At 41.0% G+C, this 16,104-nt stretch overlaps 4 protein-coding genes across 4 annotated transcripts; 2 read left to right on the top strand and 2 right to left on the bottom strand.

The window, feature by feature from the left end:
* The first annotated feature begins 581 nt into the window (after window positions 1-581).
* On the top strand, window positions 582-2,814 carry LOC146715307 (ependymin-like). The gene is made up of 6 exons (XM_085451709.1): window positions 582-775; window positions 911-945; window positions 1,368-1,502; window positions 1,976-2,162; window positions 2,250-2,337; window positions 2,449-2,814. Exons 1-6 carry the CDS (start codon window positions 709-711, stop codon window positions 2,576-2,578), a joined length of 642 nt encoding a protein of 213 aa, XP_085307835.1. The 5' UTR covers window positions 582-708; the 3' UTR covers window positions 2,579-2,814.
* A 492-nt stretch (window positions 2,815-3,306) lies between these two features.
* On the top strand, window positions 3,307-5,266 carry LOC146715306 (ependymin-like). The gene is made up of 6 exons (XM_085451711.1): window positions 3,307-3,614; window positions 3,796-3,830; window positions 3,965-4,099; window positions 4,184-4,376; window positions 4,534-4,621; window positions 4,857-5,266. The coding sequence occupies exons 1-6, from the start codon at window positions 3,500-3,502 to the stop codon at window positions 4,978-4,980; spliced, it is 690 nt and encodes a 229-aa protein (XP_085307837.1). The 5' UTR covers window positions 3,307-3,499; the 3' UTR covers window positions 4,981-5,266.
* Window positions 5,267-6,677: 1,411 nt separating this feature from the next.
* Window positions 6,678-10,140, bottom strand: cskmt (citrate synthase lysine methyltransferase). Its single transcript, XM_085451710.1, has 2 exons — window positions 9,902-10,140; window positions 6,678-7,463 (listed from the first exon to the last, which is right to left on the bottom strand). Exons 1-2 carry the CDS (start codon window positions 9,978-9,980, stop codon window positions 6,787-6,789), a joined length of 756 nt encoding a protein of 251 aa, XP_085307836.1. The 5' UTR covers window positions 9,981-10,140; the 3' UTR covers window positions 6,678-6,786.
* Window positions 10,141-10,533: 393 nt separating this feature from the next.
* Window positions 10,534-15,863, bottom strand: LOC146715304 (ubiquitin thioesterase OTUB1-like). Its single transcript, XM_085451707.1, has 7 exons — window positions 15,767-15,863; window positions 13,803-13,864; window positions 12,406-12,504; window positions 12,159-12,277; window positions 11,827-11,911; window positions 11,298-11,492; window positions 10,534-11,124 (listed from the first exon to the last, which is right to left on the bottom strand). The coding sequence occupies exons 1-7, from the start codon at window positions 15,846-15,848 to the stop codon at window positions 10,927-10,929; spliced, it is 840 nt and encodes a 279-aa protein (XP_085307833.1). The 5' UTR covers window positions 15,849-15,863; the 3' UTR covers window positions 10,534-10,926.
* Window positions 15,864-16,104: the final 241 nt, after the last annotated feature.

Here is a 16,104-nt window from a genome sequence, read left to right as displayed (position 1 = left end):
TAACACCGATGGTCTCTTCATCGTGGCAGACGTTAGTGGGTGGGATATGTAAGGGAGCAGGTGAACATTTTGCCCTCAAAGGTGTGTTAGAAGCACGAAAAACTGCAAGCGTAACGATTAGCGTGAGTTTGACGAGCGCCAAACTGTGACTGTTTGGAGACTGAGTCAGAACATTTCCAAACACTGCAGCTCTTGTGGGATGTTCTCAATCTGCGGTGGCCGGTGTGGGTATCTATGAAAAGTGGTCCATGAAGAACAGTGGTGAACCAGAGACTCGGTCGTGGACAGCCAAGGCTCACTGATAAAACGTGGGGACGAGCAATGGACGAGCTGCCGTAGCTCAGATTAAATGTGGTTCTGATAGAAAGATGTCAGGATACAGAGTGCATCACACAATATGAGGCAGGTGGTCATAATGGGGTTATGCATTTACAGTCTACACACACTCTGCTGTATGAGTCTCTTGCCCTTGGAAAACATTAACCAGCTTTTAATGTACAAAGACATTTCCTTTTATGGGCTTACACTGCGACCTCACCCTGACAACACCCGAATCTGAACTTGAGCCCTCAGATGTTGGTTGAAAATAAAATCCGGAAGCATCTAGGCCTGTCTGGTCATCTGTCAGCATATATAAGGAAGTGCAGCTCCTCTAGAGCAACAGAGACTTCGCAACTACCTGTGAGAAAGTCTGCGGATTCCTCGAAGATGAAACTCTTTGTGGTGTTAGTGTGCGTGCTGGCAGGCTGCCTGGCAGAGAAACCTCGCCCATGCAGTAAGTAAAAAAGGAAATCGGAGACGAGCTCCGTTGTGGTTACAGTGATAGCTCACTGTTGGGTTCTCATTGCTGTTTTCTCTCGCTGACTTGTAAATATTAATAAATAATTCTGTTTTCTCTTATTTCACGCAGAAAGCCCTCCCTTTCTGACTGGAGCCCTCACTGTTGTGAGTTTATGCTTTGTGTACTTAAAACTTTTGCTGTTGCTATTAATTATGAGGGAGAAATGAGCCTCTGTTGTTGTTGTGCATTAGCAATGTTTGATTGAAACATAAAATATGACCCATTGTTTAATGTTTGGGTGAACAGTGGGTAAAAAGCATTTAAAAAAGAATAAAAGTGTGTCAGCCACTGCATCAGAGTTAGGAATGAGGTGGTCTTGTGGTGTTGAGATACAAGTCCAGACATTTCAGTGCTCAGGTCAAGGTCCAGATTGATGTTTATGGCGAGTGAGCACGTCTGACAGTGTGGAAAGCAAACAAAGAAAATGAAAGTTGTACTTGAACCAAACGTGCAACCACATTTAATTGTCATTCATATTCTGTGTGAACGAGAAAGATGTCAACAATCTTGCATTCTGTTTCTCCAGTCCACACAGAATGAAAAGCTGTGGGTTTATGCCAAATACCTGTACGATGCATGGGGACAAAGGGTCCGGCTCATGGAGCTGGGGAACTACCAGAACAAGTCTTTCACCTATGACGCCCTGCTGCTCTTCAGAGAGGTGACCAAAGCAAACACAAGAACGTCTCAAATATTTGTTTTAGTGTGCAAATCACTGCTGATACGATTCTACTGAAGTGGAGACGCATGAGGCCAACAACACAACATGTTATAAGAAAGTATTTTCTTTCCTTAATGTTTTACTGGAATATAATGGGAACTCGTAAGCATGTGCAACTGACACAATAAAAAGCGGGCCATATTTAAAAAAAACAAAAAACAAAAAAAAACCCCGACAATGACAGCATATTTAATTAGTTTAAGGTTAGCACATCTTTCTCTTGATTAGAATAGATATTATGGCATAATTTTGGGTGTGAGCACCCATATATGTTATTTCTGTGCTAGGTTTTGGTTGTTATTTCCATCTTCAGCAAACAGAAGTTACTGAAATAACCATCATCTTTAGACTGAATCCTATTGTATGTAACAGCAAAAGAAATTCTCATTCTTACCCCACAACTCATGCACCAGGCTGCCATGTATGAGATCGACGACAAAGCTCGTACATGCAAGAAAAAGCCTCTGAAGGCAGACTTCCATCCTATGGAAATCCCAATAAATTCAACTCTGGTGGGCCAAGCCGTCCTGGGCAGCTCATCTGGACCTGGTGAAGGACTCCTGGTCAACACCTGGACTGGAAATCTTCCTGGAAACACAGGTGAGTTGGCATCTAATGTTCAGAACTGTCATCCTGGCTGTTTATCTGCACTCTGTTTATGGACACATTTCATGTCTGTCCTTCCAGGAAAGTACCTGACCACCTTCACTGAATTCGGATGCATTCCAGTCAACACTATGTACCAGACACAAGAGTATGGATGGATGGTGACAGGGTTCGTTTCCTCTCAAGTCTATAGTGTGAAAAATGTAGAATGAAATACGTTTGCGTCCGTCCAAGTAAAAGCTGTGTCCCTTTTTTTTTTTTTTTTTTTTGTGCTCACCAGCTTCTTCAACAACGTCGTTGGGATTTCTGACCCTGGTCAGCTCAACCCCCCCGACTTCTGCCCAACAGAGATGACGTCGAATGGAGAGAAGCCTGAAGATTTCACCAGCTTGTTCTTTAAGCTGCAGTGAAGGCTTCGGCGGGTTTTTATCTTACGCAGTGCACTGAGATCACCAATGTTGGAAATTGGCATTATATAAGTAAAAATGAATGGCATGTAATTGCATGTAAAATGCTGTCTCCCCCGTATTCCTGTTTAAAACATGGAGGACGAGTTTGGCCTCATTGTTCTTTCTGTGTATCTCTAACCGGGATGAACTTTGCAATCTTTTTGGCATGCAGAAAATGATAAAGCGGTTCGACAAATCATCTGGTTTGGTTTGGTTTTTTTGTAACAGGTTATTGCCTGTCATATTTGCTTTTCTTACTTCCCATTTTCTAACACTGTGTTGTGGCCACATCTTGTGTTCATCAATATAAATGTAACGCATGAATGCATGCGGTGTATTTCTTGTTTCATAAGAAAAGGTAAAGAAGGATGTATTCTCACAATCTGTCTATTGACACAAAAAAACCAACATGTGACTTAATGGTTTCAAGAGAAAAAAAAAAGTCCTGGAGGATCAAAAGTCTTTATGTTTAATGCCCACCTTGCTGGTTTCCAGTTGTTACTTGCTTTCTGGGTTGGTTCACCAGAGAGGTGACACTAGTCACCTTTACCAGCAGACATAGTTTCTAGCTTGTTAAAGTAGTTTGTGTACATATGAAGTGGGAGTGGTTAAGGTTACAAATGCTGCTCTTTTACATCTACATGCAGTCTATCCTCTCAACTTTCTCTTCAGTCAGCCTTCTAGCTCCTCCCCTTGGTTTGTTAGTTAGGGGTCAAAACAGCTAAAACGCAGTTTCTACTATTAAAAGACATTCCCCTTGACTTTTATTCTCACATAACTGGCGTATTGAGAAATGACAAACAAAAAACTTGGCAGCGAAAACAGAATGGGAGTATCACCTGCTTGTTTTTTAAGGAAGTGATATTTTTGAAGCAGTATCATATGAGCAGCTGTTGCAGAGGAAAACATTCAGATCTGCAATCGAACAGCATGAAGGTCCTCGTCCTGCTTGTGTGCCTGTCCGTGGGCTGTCTCGCTCAGAGACCACGGCATTGCAGTGAGTACGCAAACATCTGAAGAAAGTCCTCTTTCTTCAAATGTCTCCAAATGCAGCAGTTCTCTTGCTTTAGCATCAGAACTGATGGTGCCGATTTGTTTTTGCTTCAGTGTAGAATGACCAAGTTAGCAATGTAGCACATCTGTAGTGTAAATCCTCCAAAATGCTTTAATTTTCACAGGATACCCGCCACTGATGAGCGGAAGCCTGTCTGTGGTAAGTCTCCTCTCATATCCCTCGATTACATTTGAGTGTTGCAATAACAACTGATACTTAATGCAGTTGTTAGTTATTCAGAGTAATCTGTGAGAAGTAATCTGCAATGACGAACATTTGCCTCTGTTTGAAAGTCCACTGCAAATCAGAAACTGCTGGCATTCTCCAAGTACATCTATGATGGACTGGGAGAGCGCATCCGCTTCAGACAGTTTGGACTCTATGACAATAAGACCTACCACCTTGATGTGCTTCTACTGTACAGAGAGGTAGCGACGGCACAGCAGTAATATTTGCATTCAAGTTTATCCTGGATACCATAAATGACTGTGTAATGGTGCCCTGTCCTCTAGGGTGTTATGTACAAAATAAACAACAAGAACCGCACATGCACTAAGCAGCATCTGAGCCCTGACTTCCATCCGCTGGCAGTTCCAAGAAATGCCACCCTGATGGGCCAGGTTGTGTTGGGCGCCTCCTCTGGTCCTGGACAGGGAGTCCTGGTCAACAGTTGGTACGGGGAGGAGAAGACGAAGACGGGATCAGGTACAATAAGAGGAAATCAAAGCGAAAAATTGCAAAGTCATGTGTTAGTTTGTAACACATGACATTCTCTTACATAAGCTTGTGTTGATCACAAACAAACCTGCTTGTCTGGTTGCGCTGCCTCGGCTCCCATGTGATCCACTTCTTGTTTCTGCAGCCAAGTACTTTACCACTGTCACCCAGTTTGGATGCATCCCCGTCAGTACTCTGTACCACACCAGCAGCGGCGACTGGGTGGTCAACAGGTCAGTGGGCAGAAGGCTTTTAATATTGTTCTAGAACTTTCATGCATGTTTCCAAAACTATTTGTCACTTTGCCATTTTTTTCCTTAATATTTGCCAGTAAACACTGAACTGGGTCCCTCAGTAGGGCACTGGCTTTTTCTCACACTCTAAAGTCTCTGAGAATCTGTGATCCTGGTTGAAGAGAACTGTTGGCATCCTCTGATTCATTTTGCTTCATTTGTTTCTGTTTTTCAGCTTCTATAACAATGTCATTGGATTAGTCGATCCCCAAAAACTCAACCCGCCATTTTTCTGCATGAATGCTGAGCAGGGGGATGAAGACGAGCCAGTAACATTTCTCAGCTTGTTTAAAGAATGATTTTACAAATGGTGGTGACAATGATGATGATGATGAGTCACTGAACTGCGTTGCTGCCATTCATAAACAAGCTTCATTTGGTTAAAATTCATGCTAATATTTAAATCAGAGTATTTTCATACATATTTTACATTCATCAGATTGAGCAGCGTTTCCTCTAAAATCTATTTTTAATCACACTGTTTCTCTTTTTTAATATTTTCCCATAACAGTTTATCGGTTAAATTAGTGTTTTAACATTTATGTCATAAGAAAATAAAAACAAATTCAGAAAAGTCGAGCCTGATACTTTGTTCCTGATACTTTTTTCACTGATCTGCACAAACTGCAGTAGGAGTGTGGCAATAATCAATACTCACAGACTAACAACGCAAAGACTAAAGGCCACTGGTATGTCCCACTGGGTGGCATGTTGGCAAAGTTCAGGAGTATCACACCAAAGAAGATCCTGAAGCTGAAGAAGCATTTTGCCATTCCCACTTCAAGAAGACTTCAAATGAATATTTTAACCTCACACCTTCCACAACAAAACTGGACAAATCAAGAAATAAATCTAATGGCATACATTCTGCTACTTTCCAGATGTTGCAGAGCGTGGTGTAAGGGTATTGCTACACCCTGTCATCCACTGATTGACTGGGGGGGTAGGCAAACTGAGGGCTATCAGCAGTGTCTTGGGCCATGTGGTTGATGTGTGTGAGAACCAGTTTTTCGAGGCATTTCATGGCAATTGGTGTGAGTGCCACTGGCCTGAAGTCGTTTAAGGTGGACATGTCCGGTCTTTTGGAGACTGGTATGATGGTGGAGGATTCGAAAACGCATGGGACTACTGCCTGACAGGTTGAAATGCACAATGCACTGTTACCTCCCAACAAGCATCCCTCATCATCATTTCTTTGTGGCGTTTCTCTCTGTGTGTGAGTAGTCCAGCTTCTTCCCACAGAGGCATTAAAGCCTCAGTGGGGTTAGGTTGTTTTGCCCATAAGTGTGAGCGGTTGTGTTTGTGTTAGAGACACCTTTTCCACCCACCCACCCTCCCAAAAAGCTAGAATTGGATGAACCGAATGACATTTGTAATGCATTATGTAAAGCTGCAAGGTATTTAGATGTTTCTCATAAATAAATCTGAGTAACATGAATTAATAAATCAGAAATAATATCTGAATGCGGGAGATCCATCACTGCCAAAAAATATTAATTTGATTGGAAACCATTAATGTGTCTAGCTGATGTTTTTTCTTCCCTTTTCTTTCTTCCCTATTGTAGTGCACTGTAACTTTGGTACTTTGTACCTAGAGCTACTCTTCTGTTTACAAAGAGGAAATGAGCAATGTGGTCGCGACCTGGAAAACACACTGCCACAACATCACAACAACTTTGCCTACTTATCTCTCTATATATAAGTTAGATATATATAGAAGTACTTCCATAATATGATCGCCCAAAACTACTGGGCTTTAAACATTACTAACGTGTACCTAAAACTGCCGTCTCCAGGCCTGGAAATGTTTCTACTCTACTCTACATGTCTTTAAAATATTTCTCTAAAAGAGGCATATGTGTGATGTAAGTATAGAGAACATTTACTTTGCAAATTGTATCACAGTGTTGTGTTCTGCTGGATGGGATTGAAATCCTGGATGCTGGGTGCCTGCTGGCCACTAGATGGCAGTGTGTGACAAGTAATGAAAGAGAGAGATTTCCAAATCTATGCAACTCAAACATGAAACACTGATTTACAGTTCAGAGATGATATTACAATTGTGTTGTATTATTTTATTTATTTATTGGAGTAAAAAGTTTCAGTTATAGAGCAGGATGAGGGGTCACCTGGTAGCAGTAGTAATGGATCCCCCTTAGCTCTCCAACTTCCTGCACCCCAACATCTGCTGTCATCACTCCCGGATCCTGTGCAGCCGTCTCCAGCCAAATAAGCCTGGAGTCAGGGTCCTCATCAGAAAACTGGAGCAAGGACCCTGAACTCTGCAACACCCTTAAACACTGCTTCAAGACCAGGCTGGCATTTCGCTTCCCCTCCCTGGACCTTAACAAGGCATCAGTGGTCCCCTTGTCAATTATAAGGTCCACAGTACTAGGACTGAAGCGTTTATCAAGCTGTGTGCAGTCCAGCTCTACGAACTCAATTTGAGAAGAACAGCTGTGAGGTTGAATGGCTTTAGCTTGAATGTGTTCCTGCATTAGTTTCACAGCTATGGGGGAAATGTCAGCACAAGTGACATGGACGGAGACAGGAGAGTGCCTGTAGATAGAGGGTCCCAGTGCTGACGTACCACAGCCCATATCCACCACCTGGAGCGCAGCGTCTGGGCGAGACATAGTTTGCAAGAGGGGCATGATGAAGTCTCGGACAGAATCGAAACCAAAAAACCACTCAAAGTTTTTGAAGGTGGCTTTCCCGCTGCTGGTCTCGGTGTAGAAGCGGTCCCAGGTTGCTTTCTTATCCATGTTTTCAATCAGTTCAGCTACAGTGAAACAAAGATGGGACACAGGAGTTATCAGTAATACACAAAACATCGGTTATTTTAGCATGATCATGACTGAGCTCTTTTCTTAGGTTATAAATAGACATTAATAGTTTCTTTTGAGGAAGTTCCCTCAACTTTAATGTGATTTCCAAGTTTATACAACAGCAGTGTGTATAAGATACATTTATGCATTGCTGATATTGTTGTAAAGATGCACAAAACCTTTCAGTCAAATCCACGTGATAAACATGCTTTGCTGTTTGGTTCAGCTTTTCGGAAGCTGCGGTTTATGATGTTGTTGACAGGTGTTTGGCTAAGTGTTGCCCAACTGTGGTCTGCACATAGGGTTGCCAACTCCCTGAAAAATAAATAAGGGACACCTCGTGGCCAGGGCCGGGCGACCCAGTTGTCTTCACCCTTCCCAGTGTGGTGAATTTTCTAGCTCTTTTTTTGTGTGTGAAATTATTTTTTTTAACCCTTTGACTTGAATTTGATTTAAGTAGATGTGTATTCTTTGTGATATGAACACATGTGAAACAAATGATCATTTAGCCATTTATTTTTAGCTCAAAATGACAACATTAACACAGTAAAACAGGTCTCTTTCTTAAACAGAAGCCTGTCATGCTTAACTTTTGAGAATATAAGTAAATCTTTCTTTAAAAGAACTCTGTCCTGCTTAACTTAAAATAATAGAAAACAATAGAAAGAAAAATATTCTTGTAACAGTGCACATTTAGTGCATTTAGTACAATTGGCTTCAGCTGAGGTATTATTTCAGCTTTTCTAATGCTAATCAGCTGCTCCCGTTTGAAAACCCGCTTGTTCCCATGATTACGCATCTTAACTCATCATCATTATTCATCTATGTATTACTTTTATGTATTAGTCATCTATTTGTTGTAATCATCTATCCTTGCAGTTGTTTATTACACAAAATAAATTATATTATCACACTTCTGGCCACATAGCGCTGATATTCACTGCACATGCCCATATTAACTTTTTCCAGCCAGGTGTTTTCCTTTTCCCATTCTTCCCTTTCTCTGAGGGGAACAAACATTGCTGCTCTAACGCTGGGCTCACACTGTGCGGTTTTAGGCCCATTTTGAGCCGATTTTTGAGTGATCGGACCGATTTTGGCCTTCATCGTGCGTCGTGTAGTATACGTGGGGTAACGAGAAGTGATTAACACCTCACGACCAGCTCCCGATCATCAATCGCTCGTGAGCCGCTCGCGCGCAAACACGTAAACGCCGTGAAAAAGATGGAGCAGCACGGCTGTGCAGCGTGTGATCTGGACACAAGCGATGGAGGCACAACTTGTAGAACTTTGAAAAGCTCATCCGAGCCTTTTCGATGTGGCCTCACAAAATTATCACGACCACAACAACCGTGAAAATAGTTGGATCTACATCGCTGCTAAATCACAGCTGCCTGATCATGTTTTTCCATTAGCAATTTAGCAAAGTTGATGGTGGTGGTGTGTCTGTGTGAGAGAAAGACAGAGAGAGCGAGCGACAGATTTTCTGTTATAACCTTCATTTTATGGACGCACAGTGTGAACACTCAGGTCGCATCAGAGCATCGGGCGGTATAGTGTGAGACCTGCATCGTGACCTACCAACTTCTAACCCTGCGAGTCAATCGTGCAGTTTGAGCAGGAGCTGAATAACGCGACTGAAAAAATCGCACAGTGTCTGCCCAGCTTTAGGTGTACTGTCGTCCGAGACTTGCACCGCAGTGTCGGCGTTTGTTTCCCTGTTGGCCATGCTTCTTGTTGTGGTCATCTGTTGTCTTCCGGTATTTTCTCCGTAAGCGACCTTTCCTCGACCAATGAGATAAGCGATAATCTGACTTGTCATACTCGAATTGTCATAAGTGTGCTGTCAGCGCATTGGTCACAAAGCAGGAGAGGGGCTGGGAATTATGTTTTCAAACAAAGCGTTAATTCCATTAACATTTATAGACTACTTTTGATTCTCACTGTATTACGGGACAAAGTGCGTCCCTTATTAGCTCAATACGGGACGTGTACTTTTGTTTCTAAATACGGGACGATTCCGTATTTTAAGGGACGGTTGGCAACCCTATCTGCACAATTGTTTAGAAGGCACACTGCGGCTGCGATTAGAGACTTAAAGCACATCTTTCTACACAGCTACGATGACCTTTAATGGGCTTTAATGTGTAAACTAGCAGCCGACTGTACTACAGGACTACCTCGTGGTACAACTGCTTTTTTTTCAGTGAATACGTCACTAGCTTGCACCCCAGTCACAGCAGAGTCCTTCGTCTCTGTGAATGGCTAAGGTGTTGTAGCTAGTTGCTAGCTGTAGCTTATTAGTCTGCAGTCACGTGTAGCATGAAATGTCATGAACACATTTCAGTCAGGCTAGCCTGGTATTAAAAAAATATAACATGTTTATACATACCAGTTAGAGAAGAATGATACCGCAAATAAGCCCCCAAAACTCTTCTGCCTGACAAAAATGACTTTAAAAACGGAGACATCTTGCCTTTCACTCTAACCTTTAACGTAAGAGTTCTCACTTTGGTATTTTTTCTTGGTACCAACAGGACTCAACGTCCATAAAATGCTAAAGAGCAAAGTATTTTATGGTTATAGACGATCTTTGGTTCGGTTATGCTGCAGTGACGGAACTGCGCATGTGTGTGAGTGCAAGCGTAAACAACATACACCCACTTAACCATTCTGTCAAAAAGCAGCTGTCCGTGTACATCACTGACATCTGTATATTGAGAACTACATATCAAACGCTTTCTAGGTACCAAAAACCTTTTAACATGTACGTTTTCTCTTGTAGGTCATATACAATTTATTACTGTATAGTCCCATATTCTTCTTTCTCCTCTCCCTGCAGGAATAATGCAATAATGCTTTCAATTCAAGTATGGTTATACCAGGTTCCTACAGATGGATGCAGCACAGTTCTGACATCAAATATGCATCAACGTGCAGTGTTGTTTACACAAAAAGACTTAGAACGTTATTCTCAACTTTCAATATTTAACTGAAAAACAAAAATCATACTGACACAAGAAATAAGATGTAAATTGCTTTAATAAAACTCAATGAAACGCAGTGTAACAAAGGAAAAGAAACAAAGCAAGTAGATAACATTTACAACCACAAAAGAAAAAAAAACCCTGTACAACTCTAAATGGTTGGAGTCACTTCTATATTTCCAAAGATTTTTTTTTTTTAATTTAATAATTTTGTCATGACTGAAGGTAAATTTGGGGGTTTGGGGCAAGAAGGGCAAATGAGGCAAGTAATGTGATTTTCTCTCTCTTTTTCGTTTTTTTTTTCCAAATACACGAGTGTAATCTCATACACAGATGTACGCTTCATCAGCATGGCTGCTGGTAGGATTTCTTGAATGCGCTGCTGCGGCACACAGCAGGAGATGCATGAGATGGGCTGTGGCCAGGAGTGCTATTTGTACAAGATGTCGTAATGGCCAGGTCTATAGAGGAGGAAGATGCGGGGGTCTCCGCCTTCGGGAAAGACGTGGTGATTGACTGTTCCTCCCTCTCCTCTATCCATGTACTCCACCAGAATGGATACGTCCAAGGCCTGAGCTAAGGCGATGATGTGAATGTGGTCACTTTCTTTAGACATTGGCTCTACCTCCTTGGAAAAAGAGAAGAAAAAAGCACATTAGGTGCGAGTTTCAGACAATAAAACGTGTTTTTTGTACCAGAATGGCAAACAGTCATAACATGTCATAACAGTTCAACAGTTATGTACATTATATTTAAATTTAAAAGCAGGAAAATGATTATCTACGTAGGGAAAACCTTCACCTGCTGGCAGAACTCCTTGACAGTGCGCCCACCCTCTATGAAATGCTGAAAGAAGGTATGCTGTCGCTGCAAGTAGCCTGAGGTGAGCAACCGCAGGTACACCACCACATAGTCTGATACGTTCTGGTCATTGAAGGAGTTCAGCAGCTCCTGCAGGCTCGGCTGTTTCTCACATAGCTCAATCAGGTCCATGAACTAGCAAGAAAAACAAGATTTACATGTTTAGACTCATGTACTCAGGCCTCAGCTTGCCAACTTTCTATTTAACTGGCCAAAACATGTGCTCTGGCAGATGGCCATCTAAAATTGGCTAATCAATAAGGAAAAATCATTTGCACCTTAACCAACATAACAAATGATATGCTGTCAATCAGGTTGAGGGTTTTACACCTCTTTTTTTAAGCTTATTTACAGCAACAATGTAAAAAAAAAACCAGACAATAAAACAAATGTATCTAACTAGATGACATCCATTTGCATTTGTAGCAACTTCACAAAAATAGTCATTTAGGTTTGCCAGAATACTCACAGTATTGTGAAAATCTTCAATAGTAAACTCAGTGAAACCTTCGTTAACCAGATCCAGTTTACTTTTAGCTGCAACTGCTTTGAACCTGATGAGACAAAATGTGTATTTAAAAAGTAAAAATTGTAAATATTACAGCCGCCTATGTGCTTATCCGAATTTTAAAATATTGAAAACAGAACACAGTGTACTGCCCACACACACTCATACATCCGATGAACAGACAGAACAGCAGCAGAACGCATTTAAATCGTCTGAGATGATGATGAAGTGTGAATTTGAGCATAGCCACTAACAGCCAGCAGAGCACACACAGTAACCACTCTGGCAGTCACCTCTGAAGTTCTTTGCTGTCATCTAGCAGGGACTCGAGATGTGCAAAGCCAAAGGCTCTGTAGAAACAGTTTCCATCTGGTCGCGTCTTGCGAATGTACGAGTATTTTTTGTGCAGGTCCTGTAATAACAATAATTTTAAAAAAATCTGTAACACCAGATCCAAAACAGTTTTTGCGAATTTAAACAGAGAAACTTTGGATTGACGTGTGGCTGCAGTAACCTGAGAGGTGCAGCGCTCTGACTGACCTTGATCTTGAGCTGATAAACCGTGTCATCCTCAGCGTACTCGCTCTGCAGCACCGACAGGTCCTGTCTGTCTGACACTAAAGGGTTACTGTTGGCTATCTGCACAACCACACACACAAAATTGCAAATTAGTCATTGCAATCCATCTCAATACTTGTTTTTAGACTTTTTATTAAACAGTATGTCAGTGATTATGCATTAGTGACATTTCTTTTTATGCTCATCATAATCTCACAGCTGTGCACATAAAGCCTGTTACAGGTCAAGGTCAGTGTAATTACTGCACAGATAGATTCTCAAAGAAATGCATCTCATTTGTGTTCAGAGTGCAAATGATGCTTTTATAGCCCTGTCCACATGTCATCTGAGATTTCTGAAGTTGTAACTGTGAAAAAAAATAAAATAAAATAAATAAATAAATAAATAAAGACAGTGGAATAGGGCTGCCACAAACGATTATTTTGATAGTCGACTAGTCACCGATTATTTTTGCGATTAGTCGACTAATCAGATCATCATCCATTGAACGTAAAAGTACAGCTTATTGCACCAGCAGCATCTGCTCTTATATAACTATCATTAGCTTACAGCTTTAAGTGTTTAAGGTCTGTGCTAACTAAAAATAAAGACAAGATGATAGTTCATTGAATTTTAATTAAATGTGCAGATTGTTTCGGTGGAGTTTAATAAACTCAGCCGATTTACTCAGGAACAAATAAAATACTGAAAAAAGCCAAACAATAACATTTTTAAGTTATCTAAGTGACTTATATATCATGTTTAACCTGAGTAGGGCGGTGGGTTTGAAAACGATCTGCCGGGAGTCCGGTGCTCTCATGGCCCCCGGCTAGCTATCGAGCTAGTGGGTAACAGACGTCTCTGAAAACGTCGGAGCGCTTTTGAACATATGTGGTGTCCTGATAAACTGAGCAGATATTTGAGGTTTACACAGCTACATTCTCGCCTGAAAATATGTTAAACGTTTATTTTGTGACCCAGAAAGAATAATAAGAGTAATATTAAAACTAACTAGCTGCCGCCATTGTTGACAACTGCGCTGGGCCGCGCTATGAATTCTGGGACACAGTTTCTTCTTCTTCGGGGTTTAACGGCAGCTGGCATCCTTGTACATGCAGTGCTGCCATCTTCTGTTTCAGTCCGTTATTACACTCTTAAATCCTACTACTTATTCCTGCTTTTGTGATCTTACAAAGCTTCAAACGACGCGTCGACTATTAAATCAGTCGTCGACGATTTTGATAGTCGACGTAATCGTGACTAGTCGACTAATCGTGGCAGCCCTACAGTGGAATGTGGAAATTTGCTCATCCGGATCCCGAGAATAACACAAAGTCATCTTTATTTCTTTTTGCTTTCCAAACTAAAGGCTTTCTTACCTCCTGCTGAATCCGGTCCTGTTGAGCAATTATGGCCTCATCATATGCTAGGCAGTTCACTCCTGTAAGACAAAGGTGACATATTTAAGAGGCTTCAGGAGTAGAGTAGTACTTAAATGACATACTGGCCGACATGGAGGATGGTGAAGCTGTGGCATTGGGATTTTAACTGCACATCAGACTAGAAGCAGATTTACAATACCATAAATGTAGTAGCATTTATGGTGCTATATACAGACAATAGCACTGTAACAGTTCTGAAACTGAGACTGAAACTGCCCTACAAACATCTACAGTATCAAAGCACAACTCCATCTTCCCAAACTGTGCAAGCTGTATAGAGGTGTTAATGTTTCGTCAAAGGATGCTAGTCTGAGAAAACTCTAATGTTTAAAAACTGATTAGGTTAACGTCTTTAGTAGAGGGACCCTAATGTGATCTACTGCCCAGATCTGTGGTTTAAAAAAATGAAAAAATTGAAAAAAGGATGAACTGAAAGCTAGTTCCACCTTCTAGTGTTTCAGAAAGTTAGGATGCAAGCGTTTGCTACTAGGAAAACAACTGTTGCACAAATTCAATATTTGGATTGGATATTGATCCGATACCAACCGTGAAAACTGGACCGGCTATCAGTGATAACGAGCCAGCCCATTCGATTCACTTCTGTGTTGCTCTGTGTTTACTTTGCCACGTGTATCCTAGAGCTGTTTTCTTTTAATTCACTAACAAATACCAAAAATTGTATAGAATTATATTTATTTATTCATTCCTTTTTAGTTTTTTCAAAGTTAGGAAATGTTTTAACTTGAGTCTCGTGTTTCCTGAAACATAAAAGAATACTTTCTAGTCTCTTGCTCACATTGATATAGATTATTCAATTAAAACTGGTATCCTATCGCTAGTCAGTATTAGCAGTTAGCAAAGCTAAGGTATCGGTATTGGATGGGATTCAGAACAAGCCGATTTGGGCCATCGCTGACTGCATTCACTTTTACAATTGGTGTGTTTAAGCAGATGTGACCTAGTGACACTGTCAGTGTACCTGCATTGCACCTGCAACGCTGTGTGACAATGTAATACCCGAACAAGCCAGGGACTAAAACTGAAATAACTTTATATTACTTGGTTATTCTAGGATATTTTTTAAAAACGCCTAGCTTGGATTTAGCAATCACAATTAAATGCGACTACATTATCTTGGATGTAAAAATAAATAAATAAACTTGATTACCCGTAATACAGTGTAGGTAAGGAACTAGTATCTTAATAAAAGTAACGGTGCCAGGTCCTGCATGTCGTTTTGCTTTAAATGTTTGTCTTTTGTCAAAAAGCCCTTTTAGCTCGGTGTTTTCCTTCTCACTGGCGAAACCACTGATTTCGTTATAATGCCAGACAGCTGCATGTAAACAAAATGTAATAAAATCTGGAATAAATCAATTGACAAAGACACACTTCCCCTTTCCGTTTTCGTCACCTGCCGACACCAATAAGCAAACAAGAGCGCATTTAGCCCTTGGTCAGCATTTAACATGAAAACAAGTTAACCTACAAGCTAACGTCAGTCAGCTAAACTTGGCTAGCGCGACTTGTGCGAAAACAAAACAAATTTTAGCCACGACGACAGTCGCAGTTTTACAAACTAAAAATACGACGTCTTTTCTTTAATATTAAGTACACATTTTAAGCATTTCCAAAAGTCAAAACCTCTGGAACTGTCACTCACTGCTGCCCTGACATTAACTAAACAAGCTTTTTTTTCTTTGTGTAGCAGTGGCAGCTAGCTAACGTTAGCCCAGAAGCTCTGGCCTCTGTGTGCCCCTCACCGCTGCACATCAGCCAGATTCAGCACGGAGGAGGTAACGGCTGAAACGCTTTACAGATGCTCGTGTGAATAAGAGCTTTGTTTAGAAGAGAAATGACAGCGCACTTTGCTTGACATTTGTTGGTGTAACTGTTTCTCTCACCCTCCATCTCTCCCTGTGATGACTCTTGCTGCTCCTCCGCCATCTTAGCTGCTGAGATCGGTTTCCTCCCTCCGCATGACATCACTCGTCGCACACTTCCGAGCGCAGGTCAACGGTAAACTTACTTTATTTACTTATTTATTTATTTATTTATTTATTCATTCATTCATTCATTCATTCATTTAGTTGGTGGGCAACCTTTTCGCATGAATAATGACTTTGTTAACAAAGCTAAAGCGTCGTACGAGGCTTCCAGTAAATAATGCATTTATTTATATAATTACAGTATTATACCATATTTAATATACATTTATTTCTTTATTAATTAAAAACTTTAA

This window comes from Copadichromis virginalis, linkage group LG3, assembly GCF_057382275.1.
Source record: "Copadichromis virginalis isolate Kocher_CV1m ecotype Utaka linkage group LG3, C_Virginalis_male_GT1.1, whole genome shotgun sequence".
Classification (NCBI taxonomy): Eukaryota; Metazoa; Chordata; class Actinopteri; order Cichliformes; family Cichlidae; genus Copadichromis; species Copadichromis virginalis.
Note: the sequence above shows the minus strand (reverse complement) of the source record. Positions and strands in the feature narration are given on the sequence as shown.

Excerpts from the sequence above, each read along its gene's own strand:
- LOC146715307 (XM_085451709.1), top strand. The coding sequence starts at position 709 with ATGAAACTCTTTGTGGTGTTAGTGTGCGTGCTGGCAGGCTGCCTGGCA. Across the intron at positions 776-910 it reads AGAGAAACCTCGCCCATGCA|AAAGCCCTCCCTTTCTGACT; the intron begins GTAAGTAAAAAA and ends TATTTCACGCAG. Across the intron at positions 946-1,367 it reads TGACTGGAGCCCTCACTGTT|TCCACACAGAATGAAAAGCT; the intron begins GTGAGTTTATGC and ends CTGTTTCTCCAG.
- LOC146715306 (XM_085451711.1), top strand. The coding sequence starts at position 3,500 with ATGAGCAGCTGTTGCAGAGGAAAACATTCAGATCTGCAATCGAACAGC. Across the intron at positions 3,831-3,964 it reads TGAGCGGAAGCCTGTCTGTG|TCCACTGCAAATCAGAAACT; the intron begins GTAAGTCTCCTC and ends TCTGTTTGAAAG. Across the intron at positions 4,100-4,183 it reads TGCTTCTACTGTACAGAGAG|GGTGTTATGTACAAAATAAA; the intron begins GTAGCGACGGCA and ends CCTGTCCTCTAG.
- cskmt (XM_085451710.1), bottom strand. The coding sequence starts at position 9,980 with ATGTCTCCGTTTTTAAAGTCATTTTTGTCAGGCAGAAGAGTTTTGGGG. Across the intron at positions 7,464-9,901 it reads GTATCATTCTTCTCTAACTG|CTGAACTGATTGAAAACATG; the intron begins GTATGTATAAAC and ends GTTTCACTGTAG.
- LOC146715304 (XM_085451707.1), bottom strand. The coding sequence starts at position 15,848 with ATGTCATGCGGAGGGAGGAAACCGATCTCAGCAGCTAAGATGGCGGAG. Across the intron at positions 11,493-11,826 it reads TTGAAGATTTTCACAATACT|TTCATGGACCTGATTGAGCT; the intron begins GTGAGTATTCTG and ends TTTTCTTGCTAG. Across the intron at positions 11,125-11,297 it reads TCAAGGAGTTCTGCCAGCAG|GAGGTAGAGCCAATGTCTAA; the intron begins GTGAAGGTTTTC and ends TCTTTTTCCAAG.